This window comes from Pteronotus mesoamericanus, unplaced genomic scaffold (genome assembly GCF_021234165.1).
Source record: "Pteronotus mesoamericanus isolate MK-2021 breed Mesoamerican mustached bat unplaced genomic scaffold, CSHL_Meso_final contig_50, whole genome shotgun sequence".
Lineage (NCBI taxonomy): Eukaryota > Metazoa > Chordata > Mammalia > Chiroptera > Mormoopidae > Pteronotus > Pteronotus mesoamericanus.
In genome coordinates this window covers 28,435,888-28,460,870 of record NW_026555186.1, presented here as the reverse complement: position 1 = coordinate 28,460,870, position 24,983 = coordinate 28,435,888, and the positions used below count along the sequence as shown (strand labels likewise).

At 43.0% G+C, this 24,983-nt stretch overlaps 1 protein-coding gene across 2 annotated transcripts in view; it reads right to left on the bottom strand.

The window, feature by feature from the left end:
• Positions 1-1,689: 1,689 nt before the first annotated feature.
• SV2C (synaptic vesicle glycoprotein 2C) overlaps positions 1,690-24,983 on the bottom strand; it is a 137,820-nt gene continuing 114,526 nt past the window's right edge. The window contains exons 5-12 of one of the 2 annotated variants that reach the window (XM_054578260.1): positions 24,477-24,566; positions 21,226-21,336; positions 20,713-20,801; positions 18,119-18,283; positions 15,040-15,173; positions 13,478-13,681; positions 12,845-13,004; positions 1,690-1,873 (exon numbers count right to left, since the gene is read on the bottom strand). In XM_054578260.1, coding sequence (XP_054434235.1) covers positions 1,690-1,873; positions 12,845-13,004; positions 13,478-13,681; positions 15,040-15,173; positions 18,119-18,283; positions 20,713-20,801; positions 21,226-21,336; positions 24,477-24,566 — 1,137 coding nt within the window. The remainder of the gene's footprint in view (positions 1,874-12,844; positions 13,005-13,477; positions 13,682-15,039; positions 15,174-18,118; positions 18,284-20,712; positions 20,802-21,225; positions 21,337-24,476; positions 24,567-24,983) is intronic. The other variant, XM_054578262.1, reaches the window with a different exon arrangement.

Here is a 24,983-nt window from a genome sequence, read left to right as displayed (position 1 = left end):
GGTCCCCAGGGAGCCGCCCTCTTCCTGCCAGCCCCCAACCCCAGGCTGCCCCCCCCCCCACAGACCCGAATAACTTCAAGGGGGAGTCGATTAATGGCCTACATTAATGAAAGAAGCTTTTCAGAGTCTGAACTCTGCAGTCTGGAGCTCTAGGAGGATCATTAGGAAGGGGAGAGGGAGGCGGGCGGGGGGCGGGGGGGCCTCCGGGATTAAGACATCTTTGAATGTAATGACTGTAGGAAACAAAGGCTCTCCTTAGTGAGGCCCGACGGCTGAGGTCTGCTGGAAATGCCTGTAATAAGCAAGAGGTAACCCTCTCACAAGACACGGAGAGTTAAAAAAGGAATATTGTTTTAATACAGGGTTTATTCCTGGCTGCTGGTCATTGCTGCGTCTACAAGAAGGCTTCAGATTTCAAAGATGAGTAAAAGGGCTGAGCTTGGAGGAGGGGCAGCCCTGAGGGGTGAGAAGGTCGCAGAGCTGACAGCCCATGGGAATGTCCTGCTGCCCTCTCTCTTCCAAGCCCGGGCAGATTGCACAGATACAGGGAGCAGCCAAAACCACCGGGAGAGGCTGCCAGGGCTGCCAGAGGGCCCCCGGAGGACAGCAGCCTGTGATTTCACACAGGACACCCCAGCCCCGGGGAACCTGCCTCAGAGATGCTAGCTACCAAGTCCGATGTCAAACACTGGGGTCACTCCCCTCAAGGTATTATTTTGCATTTCCAAATGGCTTGTAGGTGTGAAGGGCTCCCTAATTTGCAATTTATAACAACTTAGATGACTGACAATCCCTTCAGTAGAGACGGTTTGGATGAACGGCAGAATCAGGTAGGCAGGCGCAGTGTTTAGAGAGTGGCTTTCTTCTCCTGAATTTGCTTTCTGGCAAGATCAGTGGCAGCTGGGCGTGTAGGGGGTGGGATGGTGAAAGATCTCTCTCTGATCTCTGATTTTCTAACATTCTGAACCACATGTCACAAACACGGACCTTATTTCCTCATATTTTTCAGATGTTTCAATGAGCTTTTTGGCAAAAACCTTGCTTGTGCAGCACACACAGACCTTTGCTGCTAACTAGAGAACCTTCATTTTTCCTGTCAGTAGAGTCACCTTAATTGTCATTCCTGAAAGAGCTCCACCCAACTCTGTTTGGTACCACATGGTTTTCTTTGAAAGGCCCTGCTGTTACAGCTAGAATTGCTGGGTGTCCTTTTCTAAGTAAACAGGAAATGTCACTCTGTTTGAAAAAAAAGAAAGAAAAATAAAAAAAGAATCCCTCTTCTCAGCACAAATGCAATAATATGCCAACTTATATTTCCTGTGAACGCTGAACCAGGAGCAGGATCTATTTCTTACAGCAGCACAGTCCTCTTCTGAGCTTCCAGACCTCCAGCGAGCGGAGGCTCAGGGAGGCCCGGCTGACTAGAACACTTTTAAAAAATGCTTCCATTGATTTTTGGGAGGCAGTAGCATCACAGCTAGGAAAGATAACAATACATGGGGTGGGGGAGGGGAACCTCTGCAAAATCACATTGAAGGGACAAGATGGTATGCATCTAAATTTTAGTCACAGCAAGAGTTAGTGTTCTGATATTGACCACCTTTCTATATCTGAACAATCTGAAGTCTTGACTCAGTCGGGAGAGTTGACACAGGAGAAAGAAACACAGGGTGGATGGCTTGTCTCCAGTTACATCAGGACCTGGGTTTGTGTGTCGGGCAGGCGCAACCCCACCAGTCCTCCGCACACAAGCACAGTGGAGGCCAGCAGGATGGGGATCGCTTTGGTGATGCCAACCAGGGAGCCGAATATTAAGTTCCCAAGGACAGCGGCAGCTTTGCAGAGCGCGTTCAAGAAGCCAAAGCCCGTTGCCCTGCGAAGGAAGGAGACATGGACAAGGTTGAGAAAGTGACTTCCAAGACCCTGATTTTAGATGCAACTGTCCCATGTGGTACTTTCCAATGATCTCCAAGTTTGGCGTATTATTAGAGCAAGTAACTAAATCCTTGTCAGCACATCTGGAGATGGGGAACTCCAGCTGTTGCTCCAGTTCCTTCAACCCTCTGTTGACTTTCTCTTTACCTCCGCTGATTCTTATTCTGCCCATGGGCTCCAATTTATCGAGAGGAAATGTCAGAGACATCAGAGACTAAGAAAAGATTCGTTTCTCTTACAGAGTTAAATGAAAATGTATAACAATGTATTTCTTAGGGTTTTTTTTTTTTTTACTTCCTATTTTTTCCTAAGCTTAATTAATGTGTAAGGTTTTAAATAATTAAATCCTATTTTCAGAGAAAACCAGGGATGAGTAGATTGCATCCCTCATCTCCCCAGGACCCTGAGGCGAACTCTCATGCTCTCTTCCCAAATGTTTCGGTGGCAGGCAGAAACCAAATACTGAGCTGCGAAGTCTATCCATGAGCTAGTGACACAGCTCTTATATCCTCACCAGAGCTCCCAGGTGGGACATCCAGGCCAAGAAGATATTGCAGAGGAGAATTAGATGGTAGGCCTGGAGACCTTGCTCACTGTGCTGGCATTTAAGATGTGCAGGTGGCTTGTTAATAAGACACATCCCATTTCTTAAGGCATTCTTTGGAAAAGAAAACCTTTGCTACTTTATGTGTGGTGAATGTGATTTTACCGTACTCTTCTAGGGAAGAAACTAAATTTTGTTCATGAGCGTATCGGTATCACTGACATCATGAGATAATTTGAATTTGTGCTGCCTTTATGCCAGTCCAGTTTTCTGTCACTGGGTCCATATATATGAAAGGCTTATTGAATGTAGGGTGATTGTCGGATACATTTTTCTCCCTCCAGAGGGAAATGTATTTTATGTGCTACAAAATGAAGCATTTAGTACGCAGCTTCTTTTTTTTTTAATTGATTTGTAAATTTGTAAAGGTGGGCTTTCCTGTGGCCAGCCATCACAATGACGCATCACTCTTTGTTCTGTTCCTAGTGATGTTTTCTCCAATGTGTAGATATTTACTGAGGTTGGTATCCAACCATCCCCGCTTCCCACACTGTAGGAAAAAAATCAGCCCTCCTCTTGTGCCTGTGGGTTAGTGCAGGGCACTTCACTCATTAGGACAGACAGACCAAAGGTAGGGCAGCAAGCACTGACTTTCTTTTTGGCCAAGACACCTAGAAAGTAGAATAAGGAAGGGGTGTGACAGGATCTCTCATCGAGAGAAACAGGAACTTCTTGAGAAGAGGGCAAGCTAATTTTGTCTCCTTCTTCTTCTTTGTGGCTTGTTTTTAAAGAAAGAGACTAGGAATAGCAACAACCACCAGAAAGATAAGGAGATTTAATATACTGATAACTTTTTCCACGTGAAGTTGCTTGAGGCTCCATGTTGGGTACCCAAGGAGAATGGCCTCACTCACCGCCTCCTCCATTTCAATGGAGATGATGTCATGAGGCTGAAGTTTAAAAAAATTAATAGACTTTTTGTGCTCCCATTACCTGGGACTTTTGACTTCCCACTGGGAAAACTGTATGTATGTATGTAATAAAGTAGTCAGTAGAGAGCTCTGTGCCAGGCAGTATTGTAAAAAATAAAAAATTAATAGGCTTTTTTGAGCAGTTTTAAGTTTCAAAAAAATAAACAAAAGAGCCTGAGTACAAAGTAAAGAGGGTTCCCATACATCCCCTCACCCCCCCCCCCCCCCCCAGTTTCTCAAGTATGGTACATGTTACAATTGATAAGTCAACATTAATATATTATTATTAACTAAAGTCCATAGTATACACCTTAAGTTCACTCTTAATGTTACGTATCCTATGGGCTTTGACAAACGTTAATGGCATGCATCCACCATTACAGCATCATACAGAATAATAGTTTCACTTCCCTACTCCCCCTCCCCACCCCCCCCACCCCCCGCCATTTCTGGCAACCACTGATCTTTTTACTGCCTACATAGTTTTGCCTTTTCCAAAATGTCATATAATTGGAATCATACAGTATGTAGACTTTTCAGATTGGCTTCTTACACTTATTTTAAACTACATTTTCATTTCATAAATGACCAAATAACATCTTATGGTAGTAAGATAAGCTGTATTGTTCTGGAAAAAAAATGGGTAGTATGTTGCTGATAAGAAAGAAAAACATTCTTCTATAAGAAGCCTCTCAACACTGAGATTGCAGAATGACCCATGAAGAATTTACATCTGTGTTAAAATAACCGTATTTTCCCCCAGCTGTTTGCCTCTGGTATAGCTCAGAATGGGGTATAAAATACAAGCGGCTATCTCTGTATATGACTGCAACTGTAACGGAGGAAAGGATGACTTCCTGAGATTTCTGTGAGGGACTGAGAGAGATGCATCAGGAGCATCTGGTATCTGAAGTTTCTAAAAAAAGATGATGATCAAGTCCTTACTTCCTGAGAATCTCCTTTGTCATTTGCCAAGCAGAGGCGGTCCTTCAGATAAAAATCTGGTGTGGGTGCAAAGCATCCAGCCTCCTTAAATTAATGTTGGCATTCAAGAAGACGTGACTCTCCTTTCCTTGGATAAGTACATTATTTCTTCAAATATTTGTAGCTGAGGGATTTGATTTTCTGTGCATTGGAAGCACCGGCTGTCTGAGAAAAATCATTCTCCAAGTGGCTCTCCCTTGGGGGTTATCTGTTTATATTAAAGTAAAGAAGCTTTTAGTTTCCTTATTCCCTGTTCTCATGTAAAGGAAGAGCGTTAACTTCTTCAGACATGCAAAGCACAAGTCACCTTGGGCTCCTAAAGTCCTCTTGCTGCCTTAGCAGCCAGGCAAGCTACTGTATTGCAGACCTGCCCAAAGATGTCCCGTGCTCTGTCTCAGCCAGCCCAGCCAGCACTGAGGAGAAAGAATGACTTGACCTAATACCTTTCCACAAGTTCTGTCCCTTGTTGCCCCATCTCTCCAGTCAGCATCCTTTGTTTTCAATTATTGCTCAACCTATTTATTTAAATCTTTTAAATGGATTTTCCCCCACAAACAGTACCCTGTGATGGCAGCAGCCCTGTTTGTTCCCTGCTCCATTCTGGTGGCCTGTCTCCCTGGACCATCAGTCCCCTCTGTCTGAGAGCCCGGCTGTCGCTGACAGCTGGCTTAGGCTCAGCGCGGCGGGGCAACGCGGCCACCAGAGCATCTCCTCCCTGATGCTGGACGGCGGCTCCTTCTTCAGGGCCTTCACATTTAGCAAGTTATAGTTCATTTATATAATTTTATGTCCTAACTGGTGACTGAGAAAAGGAAGCTGTTGGCTCTATTCTGGATAGAATAGGGTCGTTTTGTCCTCCCACCCAGCCTCTTTTTTTCGGTTTTTCTGACTTCAGGGCAGGGGTCAGCTGAGGATTTTTTGAGGCTCCTGAGAAGAAGAAAGGGACACTGACCAATGGCAGCTCTGAGGCAGTGCCTGGCCGTGGTAGGCGCCCTGGGAGTGTTAGCCATTGTTTGAAACATGGGCTGAAATACCTGCCCCATTGACTGATGAAATTGTTAGGAAAAAAAAAAATTAATGCTACATTTGGAAAGGACTGCAGTGCTGAAGATCCTGGCTGAGCTCATGGAATCTACCTGTTAAAGGGTTAAACGTGAGCATTCTCTTTTCTAGTCTAAACTTTTGGAAAGGAACTTTCCCTGGATAACTCTGTAGGATCATTGGAGGAAGTTTCCCCACACAGGGCATTTTGGAAAGTACAGGCAATCCTTAAATCAGGAATACATCGTCATCTACAGAGTCATCTGGAAGCTGGCTGTTTGAAACACAGAATAAGTTTTATTTCTCTCACAGAAACAATATTACAAGAGATAACTTGGGCCCTCGGGTTAACCTAAAAAAGTTATTTTAATACTGAAGCCACCTAAGCTATCGGACTACAATACTAAGAACACTAGAAACCTCTTGAATATTTGTCTGAAAAGCAAATTTGCCCTTAATAGATTCCTAATTTACATATTTTCTATGCATTTACTCATTCAACAATCATTCATCAAGCATCTATGTGCTGAGCACCATAGTAGGCATCAGGGACCCCAAAATGAACAAGATGAAGTGCCCATGGGCCCTGGACAGATGCAAAGAGATCATGATAACACAACCGACTAAGTGCAGCGATGAAGATACCCACGGGGTATTACAGGGCACAGAGGATGGGAAGTGATCTCAGGCTGGGGTGGGGGCAGGTCAGGGAAGGCTTCTCAGAGGGGACGGGTGAAAAGAGAACTGGTTTGAGGAGTAGGCAGAGCTCGCCAGGGGAAGGATGGACTGCTGGTAGAGGTGACCTCTGCCTTTCACAATATCCTCACATCTCCCTAACTTATCTCTGTGGTACCCCACTCAGGCTGGCCTTGGACACCCCTGCTGATGTCTTCTTAAGTGTGGCAGATGGCCTGCACCCCTTCAGTCCCCAAACCAGTTTCCCACTTCCTCATGCAGCTGTTCTCAACTTAGGGTGACAACAGCAATCTGGTTGAACTAGGGTGCACAGACATGTATACGCACAGCCTTACCCAGGGGTGCTCAAACCCGGGTGCACAGCGTTACCCAGGGAAACTCTGAAACACAGGGATGTGGCAATACCAATGCTCAAGGCCACGTCGTCAGAAATTCTGATGTCCCTGCTCCACTGGGGGCCCAGGCCCTGTAGGCTTGGATGCGAGTGTGAGTTTAAGGTGTTTCCAGGGCTGAGAACCCTGCAGTCTCCCAGAGACATCTGCGTTTTTGAATTGATTTGGATTTACTGCTACATACTGCAGGGAATTATATAAGCAAAATACCCACTCCACTGCTCCAACAAATGGTTTTTATTTCTGAATCCCCTTACGTGTGCTTCCAATCATATCCATATTTTTACAAATCACAGAATTCACACGACTTTGCTTTCTGCCTTCCCCAATTAGTAGTATAACTGTTTGTCCCACTTCACTGATGGTTTGTTTAAATGAAGTGATTTGCATATAACCATTATTTCTGTAACCACGCTGTTGGATAATTAGGAGCTTTCCAAATTTGGGGGAACACAAACAATGTCACAGCGAACGCCTTCACACACAAGGCCTCCTTTGTTTGGCTGCGTTCATCAGGGAAGGCCAGGCTCGGAGACACAGCCAGGCACAGTGTCTGCGGTGCGGTGCTGCGGCCTCCCCAGCCTCTTCTCCCTCTCTGCGCCTCCCCTTCTGCCTCTCTTGTGTAGCCTGCTGTCGCAGCGCATGTGCACCAGAAGCACTCAGTGTCTCCTGCAACCTGAATCTTCCCTTCCCTTCCAGCTCTGGTTCAGTCACTGGAGGTTGGACTGGGCAGCCATGGAGACCTTCCCTGCTGGGGAGGCCCCATCCCTGCTCCCCTGAGGGCTGGCTCATGCCAGTGGCGGCACTCCCCTGGCGGGGGTTGACCTCAGTTGGGTCTGGGCCACGTCTCTGGGATGGGGCCCTGTAGCCTTTACAGCCACTCAGCACAACGCCTTTTGGGACTGGCACAGGGACACCTAGGACACTTGTGAAATGAATTGAAGAATATCTCAGTATCTTTAAAATGGGTTGGAAGTAGATTTTTATAACAGGCACTTTACTGGGCATTAGTTGGGCCATATTTGTTTATTGTTGCCAGACTAACATCTTGCTTTTTCAGAGGGGGAAAAAAATCTAATTTCATGTTCTTAAGTCAGAAAAGGCTGAGTTGCTTTCTGATCTCCAAAGAAAGGGGAAGTTTGTCTCATCCAAGTAAGCAGGGGCTGCATGGTATGTGTGAGGTCCACATGGATCTCCTTAGCGTGGGAAAGTGGCATCCCCCACCCCAGCAAGCGGGGCTCTCCTCACTCACCCCTGAGTGGAGAAGGGCTTACCCGTCAGCGGGGAGGAAACTTGGGCCCGAAGCAGCCCTCCATCTCCCTCCCAAGCACACTGCCCTCCCAGGACCTTCCTAGTGTTCATTCCCGTTGAAATGCAAATATTCATGGAGAGGTGATAATGAAAGCCTTTGTGTCTTATCATTTATCTGGTAAGCTTAGCTAGGAAGTGAGGGCCTGGGCCAAGGTAAGTAAGGGTGGAATGAAAGGGAGCTTTGGGAGGCAACCTGAAGTTCATCTAAGGCCAAGGTTCAGGAACATGGCTGCATGTCCCAATTGCCAGGTGGGCTTCCTAGAAACAGATTCCTAGTCCTTCGCCCCAGACCTGTGGGGCGGGGTTAGATTTGTCTCCATCGGAAGTGGCCCCACGGAGTCACACATCTGGGCTTGAGGCTACATGATTCAGGGCAAGTTACTATCCCGCTCTCTGTGCCTCGTTTTCCTCACCTGAAAATGGAACAAAACCACCTACTCTTGTAGGGTTGGAGTAAGGATTAAATTAGGTTAAAAGAGATCATCTAAACATGCAGCACAAGGCCTGACTCACCCTCTATTTCTCAGATGAGGAGAGCAAGCCCCAGAAAGGTGCCGTAATGATTGCAGGGTCTGCGTAACGCAGGGGAGAGCAGCAGGGGCACCCACGCTATGGAAACTGCTCCCTGACAAAGAACTGTGTATTTGGTCTTCATTCCCAGTTCTTGGCACAGAGCTCCTAAAAACCGTCAGAATGTCCTGAGTGGCAGAGTCTTTTGTTATTCATAAGGAACCCCTTTGGAGCACATCCGTGTTTAGTTTACCCTTAATGAGGTGACTTAGCGTGGTCCCTGGAGAGCCTTAGGGTAGGGCTGGTCACCAGAGAGACCAAGGTTGGAACTTTCAACCACCTCTGTGACTTTCACCCACGGATCTCGGGGCCCGGGGGTCAGGTTATGAAGCTCTACAAAAACTCTTGAACAACGAGATTTGATGAACTTCCAGGGTGATGCATGCAAGAAGGGGCTGGGAGCGTGGCACACCTGGGCAGGGCACGGGAGCTCCACGTCCCTTCTATCATTCCTTGCTCTGTGCCTCTCTTCCATCTGGCTGTCCCTGAGCTATAGTCTTTTAAAATAAATTGGTAAACATAAATAAATATTTCCCTGTATTCTGTGAGCCACTCTAGCAAATTACTGAACCTGAGGAGGGGGTCATAGGAACTCGAATTTGTAGCCAGTTGGTCAGAAGGACAGGCAATAATCTGGCATGTTATTGGAGTCTCCAGTGGGGGCAGTCTGGTGGGACAGAGCCCTTAATCTGTGGGATCTGATGGTGTCTCGAGGTAGATAGTGTCAGAATTGAGTTAAATTTGTAAGACACCGAGTTGGTGTCTAGAAGCGAAGTATTGAGAGTAAAGGGAAAAAATAGAGCTGACTGTGTTTGCAGTCATTGTTTTATTTCATTTTTTAGGCACAGAAAAGTGATGCTCAATAAGTAAACATAACTTTAATTTCAAATTTACCTTCCTCCTTTTGAAATTATTTAGGGTAGCTTATAAAAGATACAAAATTAATAAAATTGGGAAAAGAAGAGGAAAAATAGGGATGAGGAGAAACAAAGCAAATGTCTGGACTATGTAGATTTAGCAGAGATGTAGGCTTTCCACCTCCTGATTGCACAACAGAGAAAGAAATATGAAGAATTACCCAATCTTTATCATATTGTAAAAATAAATAAATAAATATATATCCACTTTTAAAATGGAGTCATTGCTGCCATCCAGAGGAACTGCCTTGCAGATCTTATGCCTCAAAACTTTGGAATGGCAAAACAGGGAAAAATAACCTTTGCACTGAGCCTAAAGCAACACTGTCCCAAAGAAATGTTTGCAAAGATAACAAGGAAGCAGATGTTGTGACTACCAGGCTAATGACCACTGGACTGAAATTAAAAACACTACTTAGAATTAGTTTCCCTATGTTAGCTTATTGGCACCTATGGAAATGCCTTCCTTCTGTTGAGGTAATTCTTCCCTTTCCCTGTCTCATACATAGCCCTTACCTTTGTCTCCTGCTGGAACACTCTTTGGGTTTCTGCCACAATCAGTGCTTCCCAACTAGCTATTCTTTTTGATCTCAAATAAATGCTTCTTGCTTCTCACTTTGGCCTTTTAGTTTTAGGTTAACAATATAAAGTGAAGAGGCAGAGCATCTTCTCTGAGGGGGTCCTAGAAGCCCCTGTATAACAGGGAGTGGGGGATGGGGAGGGGTGGACTCTGGAAAAAGGACAAGGTGAATGTTCTGTCCTCATTGGTGTTTTCACAGAAAACGCAAAAGGGACCCCTAGTAAAAGTCAAAGGTATAACATTAAAGGTAAAATCTGTAACCTGGTTGACAAATGTGGCTTTCAAACATCAGAACTTTCGTAGCGCTCAGACTCTATCTTAAAACTATGTTCCCCAAGTGTAATTCTGACTGGGATCTTGATAGGCGTTGGCTCTTAAATGGCTCAAGAGGCTACTCTTTGGCTTGGGGCCTGGAATCAGAGTGTCCTCTTCTGATCATTAAGGACGGATTCTGGAAACTGGGCAAGAAGTTGGCAGCGCTGAAGTTCTATTATGAACAATTACAGCCTCTAACTAGAATTCTTGTCAAGACATGTATTTTTGTCTCCACACAGAGACTATAGGGAATTTGCACACAAAGCCTTTGGAGTTTTTCTCAACAGCAGAGCCAGAAGTCAGCGGAGGGCTCCTAAGGTGACCCAGAGCAACATGGCAGAGATAGAAAAGAAGGTTTTAGCCTGAAACAGAGTAGGCGGTACTAGCTAATTCACCTGGACCTTTGCAATGCTGCTCTGGAGGACAAGTTATTTCTGAATCATTGAAGGAAGTGAGGACCAGCCTGTTATCTGAGAACATCTACTTAAGTGCTGGAGAGTGCCAGCCAGTAGCAGCGTGGCTGTGTGAGAATGCTCCTTGCAGACCTCTAAGTCACTGCCTAAGTCACATGACAGGAATACTCTGACAGGCGGGTTTCCGGAACAAGCAGGCGTCCTCTGAAGCAGATATTGTCATCTCTCTTCCGCTGCAGTGGCCCTGCCAGACCTTCCCTAGATGCTGGCCTGCGGTGTCTCCTCCCAGCCACCCATCCGCACTCCTCACTGGGGCGCAGGCTTGCATTGCCACTGTCCCGGGCTTCACCCCGCCCCCTTTTCTCTCACACAGGCACTTTTCCTAATCAAATCTATGCCTGTTTAATCCCATCTTGATCTCAGTTTCTTGGAAGACCTCAACTAACATAAACAGCAATTTCTGTTTTTATCTTAGTTGACGGTTAACCTTTCCGACAACAGCGTTGATATCCCAAATGTCTCTGCACAGCTCGAGAAAGCCCTCCTCCATTTCAAAGTCCAGACAATACGGACTCTACCCTCCAGCAGAGAGAAGCTCCCTGGTGACAAGGCACACACTAAATAAAAGACAGCCAGGCCGTTTGTCTTCACTCACAGCAAACGGCAAAACAGGACTTCTTTTCATCATTTAGTAGCTGAAGCTCTATCCCCAAATCCCTTCTAGCCCTTTCTCTGACACAAGGTGCGAAGTCTCTTTTGTCTCTGTTGTGGGGCAAGATGCATCATTTTCTTCTAATAGCAATCTTTTTTGGTAATGGAAACGTGTTGGGCTTTTCCTCCAATAGAATAGGAAGGTCAAGAAATATGTTGCAGAGACCTCTCTGTGCTTGCTTAATGCAGAGCTAATGCAGGCCCTTTGCAAACGGAAGGTAAGGACCCTCTCAGGACTGATTAGTGGCTCAAAGTGTGGGCCAAGACACGCTATTAGGTTCTGCTCCTCACTGCCTTGTTAGTCAGCAAACTAAGTCATGGATGCAGTTACATTCCTTCAGTGGTTTCGTTGTGAGACAGGATAGTAAGAAGCCAGAAAAATTCCTTGGCAAATAAAATGGGGAAACTGAGATAGAAAGCTGACTCAAATTGGCTGCATCCAGCTCCCTGACTCACCTGCCTCCTTCTCCCTTGCACATCTGCTCCATTAAAGCATTAAGCCCTCAGGACAATGAGGTTCTGATCTGCATCACACAATTTGAGGAACAAAGCCTGGGATCTGTTCACCACAGGGACAGAGTTTTGGTCAAACTAGAGATAACATCTAGGCCTCAGTTGCATTTCAGTTCCGAGCTCAGAGAAACAGCAAAACCAGATGAAGTGACGCCATGGCTGACTTCAGGACCAGCTGCCTTGACTAATGACCCCCTGCCCTGGTGCCAAACAATCAGCGGAGACCATGACCCTGAAAGGACACACCTGGAAAGCTGATGCATATTGTATTGAGATCCTTCTCTGAGACCTCCCCTAGAATCCCTGCCTTTAGAAAACAGATGGAAAACATTAAGACAAGGACCCAGCATGACACATGCTCGGTCTCAGTCTCTGGAGCACACCTGTGCCTCCCCCTCTTCTTTCCTAAGGCAGGTATCTTTGCCTTCTTTCTCCATGGGCTCTTCTTTTGCCTCTTTAACTTGTTCCTGAGTCCACACAGCCTGGCTGGCTCACATTTTCTGCCTCTGTGACTTTCTCAAGGACCAAGGCACTTAGTCTGAGGCTCGACTCTCCCTCACATTTCCGAAGAGCCAAGGCAGCCCCACCTCAGCCCACTCCTGTTGCTGTGATTTGCCTCTTCTTTGTTAAGCCCTTCCTTTGTTTCACTGTCTCCAGCTTTAATAAATATACTTGCAAAATCACCTGGACTTGTGTTGTGAAACCTTTCCTGCACAAAGGCAAGAACCGAGAGCCCACGTCACTGGTAATAATTGTCCTATTAAATCCTGCTAGCAACTATATTCCCCAACATTTTCCTTTTAGAATATACAGATGAAACCTATATCCCATGCCAGATATTTTTGGACTTTTACTTTCTTGGAAACATGACAATTTGGTTTATTTTCTACGACTTTTCAGTGGTCCTGTTGGGCTCAGAGAGCCTCTTCCCAGAGGCCCCCTTGGACATACCTCCGGTCTGTGGGGTACAGTTCCACAGTGACTACATCAAGAGAGTTCCAGGCCGAAATGGTCAATCCATTGTACAGACACAGCATACCTATCATCATGGATTCACTGGTGCCGAACCAAAGGAAGAAACAGCTGATCCCTGAAAGCACCATAGAGCCACCTGCCAACGAAGCAGACAAAAGGCTGGGATATTTCCTGTCATCTTGGTAGGGCAAAGACCCTTGGGTCTTCAGGGTCTCACAGCAACACAAATCCCAAGGGGAAGCTGCAGTCTGAGCTTGACAAAGCTCAGGCATGGGTGTGCTACCCTGGATGAAGGGTTTGCCTCTCTAACTGCCTTCTGAACACAGCAAGCCTGAAATGCGTATCATTAATGACTCAGCTGCTTAAGTGGAAAAATATACATTAGTCGCACATAATTAGTTTTCCAGCCTGTGAACTCATGGAAGCTGCTCAAATGAAATGTAATTAGACATAATTTTCACTAAAATTTAGTCTTAATGAAAGGTCTTCAGGGATTTCTCTCTTCTCTGTGGGATACAAATCCCTGAAGGGGCGGAGGTACAGTGGGAGACGGGCTCCCTCTAGGTGGCAGGGGCAGCACTTTTATTGTACATGGAACGAAGCACCTACCTAGCATCGTCAGGCGCCCAATTCTGTCCATCAGAAGAGCGGACACGATGTTCCCTGGTAACACGGCCAATGTTCCCAGGAAGTTGACAAAATAAATCCAGTAGGCACTATAGTCATCATCAAAGGTAATCTGGCATCCCGTTTTATTGTGAAAAAATGAGCAGTTTTGAAATTCACTGTCAATGAATTTATATTGCTCAAAATCTGTAAACATAAAGAAAGAAAATTCATCAAGCTCTTAATAGTTGTACACCAGTATAAGAAAGCCTATGGACTTTGGAAAAGAATCATGAGATTGTAAATTTCTGAAAGTCTCAAGGCCTGTTTTGGTTTGACTTTTAGTGTCTTTGCTGGGCCAAAGTGCAAGGTTTAGGACTCTACATTACAAAGTATGGTTGGCCCTCTGCATGCGTGGATTCCACATCTGTGGGTTGAAAAAAAAAGTTATGTTGTTGCTGATATGTACTATATAGTTAAGTCCATGATGGATGAATCCGTACTAAACATGTACAACTTTTAGTTGTTATTCTCTAACAATATAGTATAACAACTATTTATATAGTATTTATGTTGTATTAGATACTATGAGTGATCTAGAGATTATTAAAGTATTAAAACATATGGAGGATTTGTGCAGGTTATGCAAGTACTATGCTATTTTATATAAGGGACTTGAGCATTCATGGATATCCATGGGGGTCCTAGAACCAATCCCCCTGATACTGAGGTATGACTATAGCTGAATAAATAGCTTTGTTGAAAAAAGGAATAAATTAAGTTAAAGAATCTAATTATCTTCTGATTTCTTTTGATTGACCATTGCTAATTTTAGTACTTGTTAACACCTTTATGATGTCAGTTTGTTCTAATTATCATGTTATGTAAGGGCTATCATTATAGTACTAATAGCGTCCATACAACAATTACAAAAACAATTTGTTTCAAAATATGCATAAATCAGCCATATGTCCACCATCTCTGCTGACTGCAGTTCAGGTATGTTGACTTAAGTGAACACCAGATTTAGAAACCAGGATTATAAAAACAAACTACAGGTTAATTCTTTGCTTTAAAAATTACTCACCAGGGGTGAGGGGATAAAGAAGTACAAATAGGTAGTTACAGAATAGCCACAGGGATGCCAAAGTACAGTATAGAAAATGAAGTAGCCCAAGAATTTATACGCATGGCCCATGGACATGAGCAATGATGTGGGGACTGCCTGAGGGAGTGGGCAATACTGGGTGCAGGGAGGCAAAGGGAAAAATCAGGACAACTTAATAGCATAATCAATAAAATATAATTAGAAAAATAAAAATTATTCACCAATCCATTTGTTTTTCAACTTTGAACTTCAGCAAGTGCCATTTGCATTGTATCAGCCAAAAACAAACAATACACACTTAACTTTGATCCAAACCCGATTTAGGGAATCCATTAATTTATGCTTTTATCTCCATTTCCCCCATAAGCCCCTGCCCACACCATCACATGGGTATCACATTTCTGTAAAGCACCAGGCCTTCTAAACAGGCCTCAGCATGGCTAGGTAGCACACATACCTGTGTGGTCAAAAACAGTATCAATAAATGTGCAGTTTTTGAAGTACGTGTTGACTGAAGTCACATCCTCAAAGGTGCAGGCCTTAAAAACCGAATCCTTAAATGTTACAGATTTGAACTTGACCCCTAGGAATCTGCTCAACACACACAAAAAAATTCGTATCAACAACTGTCCATCAGGGTTCAAAGCTAAGTCAAACAGGTTTAGAGATGGGATGCCCCTCTATGGACTCTCGGTTATAAAGGACCTGGGTTTCCAGGTTTTCTAAGCTCCTAGCTTTCCCTCCTTTTCCTCATGCAGCCTGTCCTTCGGCTATCCATCGCTTGCCAGGCTTGTTTTCCACCAGAAGAAGAGATGGCATTCGAGATAACTTCACGTAGCTCTTTGCAACATTGGTAAAAGGTTTTTGGGGTTTGCAACTGCAGGTAGCAAATTTGGAGACCATTTGTGGCCATTAATTCTTTTTTTTTCATCTTATCTTCCTGCTCTTTCCCATAAGCCTTCATTTGAAAATTCTCTATTTGGGGTTAATGGCTCTAACTCTAGGATGTGCTCCCATACACACTTTTAATGAAAGTCTGTTCCCTGAGCTGAAAACCCAAGATTTCTTCATTCTAGTGTAGGATTACCCTGAAGGGAAACCATGAGAATTCTTCATTTAAATAAGGAATGATTGACTCAGGGGTCAGGACACTCATAGGTCACACTCATTCCAAGAATACTTCTCTTCTTCAACTAACCGGTATTCCTTGCACCAAGAAGAATGACGGGAGCTCAGCTCACTTTTGGAAATGGGAGGAATCCTGCCCACATGCAGCTTTGGACGCTGCGAGAGGGAACTCGAGGTGGTAAAAATGATGAGTCAGAATGAGCCTCACGTCTTGGAAGAGTCTATGGTTCAGATCTGTTCGTGTTGATAAGGACTCCCGGGAGGATAAATATTCAACAATGTGTCTTGGTAATTTATTAAGAGATGATAAGTGTATACTTAGTCACTGGGAGGAAAATGCTTGTTCAACTGAGGAAGAAGTTTTGATATCAAATGTCATTCTTATTAGGTGCAGAAAGGGACTATTCCTCTTTGGCAAAGGAGATGACTGACTTAAAAGCAGTTCACTAATTATTGAGTAGGACTTTCCAAATTGTTCTCACTCTTGAGGATTGACTATGCATTGTGGCCTAACAGACCAACATGCTTAAAAAATAATCCTACATCAACCCTTTGCTCTAGGGGTCCAAAGAAATTCCATGTAAACTGTAAGTTTACCCACTGAAGGGGGGTAAGGGTACATTTAAAGATTACTAATTTTTCTGAAATGGAACTGAATTTAGAAAAGGAAAATCATTTTTTTAAAAGATTTCATTTACTTATTTTTTGAGAGGGTAAAGGAGGGAGAAAGAGTGTGAGAGAAACATCAATGTGTGGTTTCCTCTCGTGCGCCCCCTACTAGGGACCTGGCCTGCAAGCCAGGCATGTGCCCTGACTGGGAATTGAACCAGCAACACTTTGATTCACAGGCCAGCGCGCAATCCACTGAGCCACACCAGCCAGGGTGGAAAACCATTTCTGAATGGATAATATATACACTGAGTACACATGGTATGGAATTAAAATGTTGAAAAGGAAAAATTAAGTTTTTTTCTGACCTATCCTCAAGCCACCCAATTCTTCTGCCCAGAGAGGACCACTGTTGTCAGTTTCTCATGTGCTCTTCCGCGAGCCTTCTGTACAGAGAGAGCTAGCAAATGAGATACACTACTCTACAGCTTGCTCTGTCTCTGGCAGTCTATCTTGGGCCTTATTCCAATCAGTACATGCAGAGTTGCCATTTTATATGTTGAATCAACAAAGCTATTTTTTATAAAAAGTTCTACCACCTTCTAAAATGAATATGTTTTATAAGGATTTTAATACTATTAATACTATTAATCACTACATGGCTAATATAAAATACTTCTTAGTCATAATTGAATATCCATCTTAAAACTTCAACAAATATCACTAAAAATATGACTGTTACAGATACAAACATATGTTAGAAATTTCTAATGAAGTAACAATGTTTTTAAAAAGTAAATGAAGTGAATTTTCAACCTAGAATTACAGAGCACTCGACTCTAAGGATTCTGTGGAAAACCAAGTGCCGATCTGAGTCAGGATTTCATGTGGGAAAGCGCAGGCAATTCTTTGTGGCTGAGATCAGGATTAGGCCCTTCACGGAATCAATTCAAACAATTATGTCCTAGCTGGTAATTCTCCTTTTCATTATAAACTATAAACATCCCACAGAATTCTTTTTCATCTTTCCAAACTGGTTTTTGCCCTGTGAAACTGATTATTTTAGATTTTTACTTTTATCACTTTTGAAATTGGGACAATTTCCTAAGAATGTTGTAAACGACCAGGAATTTATACCAGCGATTATTTGTTCAGACAACAAATCGTAGATGTAAGTAATGGCCTTGTCCATCACTTTGTTTTCTGAAAGAATAAACCAGAATCATGAATCACATGAATGTCTTCATAGAGGCATTCCAGATTCTATACTCAAAAATGTCCTTTGTTAACTTATTTCTTATTTTCAAAGTCCTTAACTTTGGAAATCATTTCTGTTTTCCAACGGAAACTCTTCCTGATACTACTTGTGCCAGTTTTTGAATCAGCATCATGGAGAAAAAAAGGAATTCTAAAAAGTAGTCCTCTTTCGTAGGAATAGAGGACAAGCAAAAAATTACACTTCAGATTTTTCCACTGAACTAAATAACCTTATAACTCATGTTATTTTCTCATACTCTTCCTTCTTTTCTTCTGTAACTTATTTTTGTTTCTCACCAAGGTCTTTCTAAATTTTTGTTTCATAACAGTTTCAGAAGTAGTTTTAAATGAAGTAACTGATCCATTTCCTTTAACACCCGTTTGGAAGTGTTCACATACAGCCAGAAAATGACTAAATGTGCAAACCAAAAAAAAAACAAACAAACAAAACACCCCAAACTATGCAGGTTTCGGTGCAGTGAAGGCTAGTAAGAAATAAGTTTCTGTGAACAGGTAGCATATTAAAATCAAAATTTCTGGACCTGCCATTGTAGTATTCCATTCCAGTATGAATCTGATTTTCCATTGTAAAGTTAATACTGAAATTCGCATATTTCTCTCTTGGCACGTTTCTAATTCGTAATGCATATTCATCTGACTGCAGATGTTTAATGACATCAGGGAACCAAACAGATAATCCATAGTACCTGTGAAGACAAAGAAATGTGCGTTGGTGAAGATGCCAGCAGGCCCCCCTGACACGTTCAGAGAGGCAGAGGTTCCTGGTGAAGCATTCTCTCTGATGCAGACTGGCTCCCTGCAGCACGACGAATCACCACACAGTAATCTGCATGGCTCTCTCCCCACCATGATTAAGTCTGTAAAAATCAAGCTAGACATGTGGCCTGGGGTTCCCTGGAGAACCCCAGGAATATAATTCCCGGAGCCTTACTTTAGGAGGAGGTGTGAATAAGAATCCTACCCTGCACCCATATGTGACCCCGAGGTCCTGATGTTTTCTCATCACCCCAGGCTGCACCAAGGAGCCCCATCTCCCGGCCTGGTGATACAAACTCCCAGTGTCCAAAAGCCAGGAGGGCTCTTAAAGAATGACCTCTTTTATGAGTGGAGAATCTTTCTTGGTTCCTGCCCTGCTCTTTGCTAGCGTTGGGGGTAGAGCCCCTTTTCTCAAAGCAGTTCAAGGCTGGGAAAAGGGCCATTTGGGAGATTATCTGAAAATCCAGGTTATTTCCACTCTCTGCCTCCTGACCTCTAACGTGTCATTCTAACAGGGAACAGCTGAGTCATGCCGCTGTGCTCGTCAGTACTGTGGCCATGCCCCACATGTGGCTAACTGAGCAGTTGCTTTGTGCCTAGTCCAAACTGAGATGTGCTATAAAAATAAAATATCATAAAGGCTAACAAAAAAGAATGTAAAATAAGTCATTAGTCATTGTTATATTGACTATATGTTGCAATGATAATATTTTAGACAAAATGAGTCAAGTAAAATATATTATTAAAATTAATTTCACCTGTTTCCTTTGACATTTTTGGTGTAGCTGCCAGAAAACTTAAAATGATACATGTGCCTCATGTTATGTTTCTATTGGGCAACAATGCTTTAAAACAGTGGTCCCCAAACTGGGGTTTCTGGACCAGCAGCATCAGCATTACCTGAGAACCTGTTAGAAATGCAAACTCTCAAGCTCCCTCTAGACCTGCTGATTCAGAAACTCTGGGGGTGGAGTCCTCCAGGTGACTATTCTGATGTGCACTCAAGTTTGAAAACCATTGCTCTAGTTTATCCTGTTGTAGATTCGAATCCTGGCCTTACATCTTACCAGCTGTGTGATCTCCAGCCAGTTGTCTAAGTCTCACTTACCACGTTTCTAATACCAGACTGAATGTAGTATCTACTTTCCTGGGTGATTGCTCAGATTAAATGGGATGCAAAGTAACTAGCAGATAGAGAGTGCTCAAAAGACAGTATGCATAGTTTTATCATCACTTTCATCAGAATTCTGGAAATATCTCTGGCTCAGAAGCCCATAGATTCCAATTCCTTCTCCTCATAGATCATGAATTAAATTACTGTGACAGTATGGGTGGTGGCCACTGAATAAGAAATGACTCAGAGATGCAACATCTATAGCTTTGCTCTCTAGCCATATACATAGGACAAGAAACTTTAAAAACAGCAACTGTGAGTAAGCACTCTACCCTGGAGTGTCCACAGCCAATGACATGGAGGAGTTTCAGCTTAGTTTGCAACAAACATTCACTGAATATCCACTAAATCCTACACATTATTGAGGTTTTGGGGATATTAGTGAGGAAATCATAGGTTTAAAATGTAGGCAATAATAAGTTATTAAACAAAATAAACAAAACAAATCATTATTATCATGTGACTCTTCATATCTTGACAGTCGAATGTTAGTTTTGCTTAATACTTAGCCTAGTGTTTAGCACGTAGTAGGCACTTAATTTCACCCTTCTCTTCCTTCATAGATTAATAGGTTTTCTAGAACTTGGGTGGAAGTTACTTTATACATTCTAAATCAACCCTCTCAACTTAGAAATGAGGGACTAAAGCTCAGAAATGCCCCCAAGTCACATGCAGAGCAAGATACTAGGTCTCCTGACCACCATTTTCCTTGTTTTTCCCTTGATCACAATTCGCAGCACTAGGAAAGATCAGTCATATCTGATTATTGCCTGTTTTAATTTAGGGATGTTAAGGCATGGAACTTGCAGCATAAATGTGAGGCTCCGCCAGTCACAAAGATCCTATTGACCTGGAAGTGGAGTATATTATTCTTGCATGTGGAAGAGTGAAGAGGCGGATGTGGCTGGGGCCAAGCACATGAGGAAAGGAGGGTGGAGAACTCATAGGGGACAGATCACTCACGGTCTTATCGGACTTTCCAAATACTATTGGTTTTGCCACCTCGGCTTTATGACAAGATAAGTAAAATTATTGGGTTATAAAACCATAATTGTTAGCAAATCTAAGCTGGAAAAAATTCTTTTCTAAAAGTTAACATCAAACAGTGTAAGAAAGCAGGATGCCTGGGAGTTACAGTGTGGGAATTTAAAGATTTCACTCACCAAGAATTTAAATATCACTTACCCAAAGGACAGGGTGAACCAAACAATTGTCAGTTTTATTGTATTTTCCCTGACGGGGTAGTTGAAACATCTCATAAAAGTCAACCAAATCTGTGAAATATTAAAGAGTTAGTTTACTTACACAGTTATCTAGTCTACCCCAGTCCCTTCAACAAACTATTAAAAAGTTGAGTTTTCTTTGCACTGGATTCATCTGAACTTAAAATGTAAACGCTAAAGGCTGTAGGCAACCAAATACTGGAATGCTCATTTATCAGCTTCCCGGAGGCCAATGGGCAAAGTAACTCAAGGCTTCAGTGTACGTGTCACTGCCAAGACTCCCTGCCAAACACCTTCCCTTCCCAAAGGCAAATGTCTTAGTTACCTCCCAGTGATCCCAAAGGGATCCAGTTACCTAGTCCTACTCTAGGAGCCAGGTGTCCTGGGCAGAAGGAACTGGTCTAGTTAACCCTGCTTCTGACCAACCTCGAATGCAACAAGTTGGCCAACAATTCAGGGCAGGCTTGTTACTTACTCCATACAGTTCTGTGTGGATCCGAACGAAACACCTCCTGTACCACGTTCCTGTGTCACTCTCAATTTCAATCAGCTCATCTATTTGTTTTGGGATTTTGATTCTGTTTACCTGTAAAGAGTAACAGGTGCAAAGTGCTGAGTACTCTTCAGTGAAGGTGCACAGTTTAGGCTTACCATTTGTTTTTAGAGGAGCAAAAGCTGACTCCAACAAAAAAGCAGGTATTTGATAATCACTCCATACATATATGAAACTGCTAGTGTAAGTAAAGAGAACAAATGGCACCTAAAAGAATGAAATAAAGAAGGAATGGGAGGGAATACCATAGGGATATGGGAGAAGAGTAAGTGATAATGGAATAGCATGAAACCAAAATGCCCTTCTCTCAATCAATACTACAAAGGCACACTTGAGCATATAAAATATCTGGATAGGTTAGCTTCTGGATTAAGAATTATTTTGCTTTGACTAAAGTGATTGTATATACTTTTCTTTGGAATCTATATATTTGATTAATTTGGCCCCTAGCCATAGTTCTTAATGCTTTCCCATCACACTTTCATTCTCGGAGCATCACTATGATCCTCTCGTCCTTCTCCCGCAGCCTAACTAACCCACAGTGATTGGTCAGCAAATACCTAGAGGTGACCATGGTGCAAGGTCAACTGGGTGAGCTTCAATGGCAAGCATCAACACGGGTTCTTCAGCCATAGAAGGGGAATGAATGATGGAGGTTTGGCATGAAAAGCTGTATCTATTATTTAAGTCAGCCATCTTTCACAAAGGAAAAGAACCAAGAGTCAGAAGAAGCAATGTTTCCAAAGCCAAGAATGAAGCCTGGAGAGAGAGAGAGAGAGAGAGAGAGAGAGAGAAAGAGAGAGAGAGAGAAGGAAGAATTGTTCCTTTGTTGGATTTGTCCCTTTTTATTCTGTTAGTCAACATTTACCTGCTTTTGATAAATCTGAGAGGCACAGTAATGTGTGTACACATGTTACCCCTGCCAGGGATAACTTTTGAACAGATTTTTTTCAGGACATTCTGCCAATATCCAAAGCAGCACTTCCATTGTAAGAATAGGTATCAAGGTTGGCTTTTGATGGAGGTGATCTGGGGACCCTGTGTATCTTTGAAAATATACCAGGTGGGAAATAGTCTCTTCCTGACCATGTAAACAAAGCTGTCTGTATTTAACAAAAATAGTGTCTGAGTTAAACACAAGATTCTAAATAGAGTCAGCTCAAAATAATCCATGTATTAATAGATATTATTTTGTGATACTCCAGATTTTTTTTTTATCACAGGGGTGTTCTTATCATTCAATATATTACTTTTGGGAGGCTTCTCCACTCAGCAGTGTCAGTTTGTTCATTAATTTATTGGCATCCATGGGGGTGCCAGGCCTGACCACGGCCCTTGGCTTTGCGAACATCAGACAGCATACCCTCTGAGCAATTACCGTACAGAGTGAAAAGTGCTCTGATGGACGTCTGTATCAGATGGCAGAGGCATATTGCATGAAATGCCCACGTTGACCTGGCAGTAAAGGAGAAAAGGGAGGGCTTCCCAGGCTGCAGAATTTGAGCTGGAGTTTGTAGAGAAGTATATCATTTACCATTTGTGCAAACTCTGTGGAGGCTGTTCCAAGTGGGAGGAGTATCATATGTACAGGTGTGAGAAAAAACAGTGTATTAGGCAACCACAAAGAGTTTGGTATTCCTGAAGAATAGTCCAAGGACAAAGGGCAGTGAATAATGAGGGAGGAACCAAATCAGTGGCAGTAAGGGTAGGAAGTAAGGAACAATGATATTTAGGATGAGGAATAATAGGACAGAGTGATATTTTTTCAATATAGTAGAGATAAAGGAAAGAAGGAGATAGGATAGTTTTCAGGGCTCCAGTTTGGGTGGTACCAGTGGCACTTGATAATAGCATTTATGAAAAGGAAGAAGCTTGGAAACTATTAAGGTAGTAAGTTCAGATTTAGGAATTCAGAATTTAAAGGGCCCACAGTACATAGAATAGTGGCCACAAAGCCCTTCAACATGCATGTCAGAAGCTCAGGAGATTTGTCCATTAGGTTATAGAGATGCAAAAGCAGATGAGATCAGCTAAGGAAAGCCTGTAGAGTAAAAAAAAAAAAAAATTAACTGAAAGTAAAGCCCTGAAGAACAATATTTAAGACAGGGGCATAGGCAAAAGGGCTTAAAAAGGAGACCTTGAAGGAATGCATGCAAATTCTCTGTATTGTAGATATAACAAGTAAAAAGACAAATTTGTCATGGTATAATCACATAATGACTTTGGAAGCCACATATAAATGATTTGGAGATTATCCATTCTTTTGGATCATCCCTACCTTATTCCCGCCTCATAGAATAACATTCACATGGATGAGCATGAGGGTACTTGGTAACTCTAACCTCCTGAAAGAAAGGCAGGCAAGCAGGGCCATAAAGCCCTACAGAGACACCTTCTCAGAAGTCTTTGGTAAAGGGTTTACCCTCATCTGGCTGACAAGGGGTAAGTGATATTGAGCATCTAGTGTCTCAAGATTCCTCCAGCCCCATGACCCTTTAACTTAAAGATAGTCGTTCTCTAAAGTGCCTCTACTCAAAAGGACAGCCTACGCAGAGGCTTCCAGGGCCTCCATTACTGATCTTAATTTCTCTGTTGCACTGCATAAAGTCTCTGCTAGTTAAGAATCAGTGATAATTTGGATAGAGGCCAGACTGAAGTCTATCTTCACATTATGAAAAATATATTTCCTAGATAAAAATAAAATAAATAAATTAGATGTCAGGGGCTATTTAATCAGGAACTATTTCACATTTTAAGAACTATAATTGGTATTCTTTATAAGACATTGAAGATCTTACTTTTGTCCCGCTATGTTTTACTGTATGTCCCCTTAAACCCATTTTAGACAAAACATTTTTCACCTAACTATATGCTGCATATATCAAAAGATTTTAAAACTGCGTTCCTTCCAAAAGTTCGATGCACCCAATTTCCATTAATCTAGACTGGTTTTCCCACTGAAAATAAACTTTATAATAAGAGAATCAAAGAACGCCCATGCAGAGGGGGTGGCACATACAACAGCAATGTGGCCAGCTTAGGTTTAACAAAATGGCAGGTGTGAGGAATGGAAGGACAAGTGTAGCTGGTACAGAGAGAGGAACTTACAATCTGGCCTTTTCAGAAAAAGTCCCGCCCCCGGCACAGATGACTCACTGAGGAGCAGCACTCACCGTGAAGACCTTCTCAGGCTGACCCCGCGCTCTCATGTTGGTGTCATGAATTAACTTCAGAATCATCCAGGCTTCATCGTGTTTTCCAACCTAACACATGTGAGTAGACAGTAAAGTGATGGGAGGTGAAACACTTACACTCTCTGATTTCCCAGTAGCCATCCTGAATTGCCAGAGCCAATTGGGTGTAACTGTGCAAATGCATTTAGGTATGTCTCAGTGGAATATACAGACTACTTGGATATCCTTGAGCACCTTAGCCATTCAGTGGATGTGCCTATGGCTAGAAAGAGCACTTATGGGTGGTGAAATTTCATTTACAAAACAGTAAGCCACATTCTCTTTGTTGAGCAAAAACTTACTGTTTGAGGAGAAATATGAGTGCTTTCTGGGCACAAGGCAGCTTGTTCACATGCTGATTGTTGAAAGCAAGTCTCCATGACACTAAACCCTCCATAGTTCCCCAATGGGAAGGAGAAATATACCTCCCAAAGAGGCCAACAGACT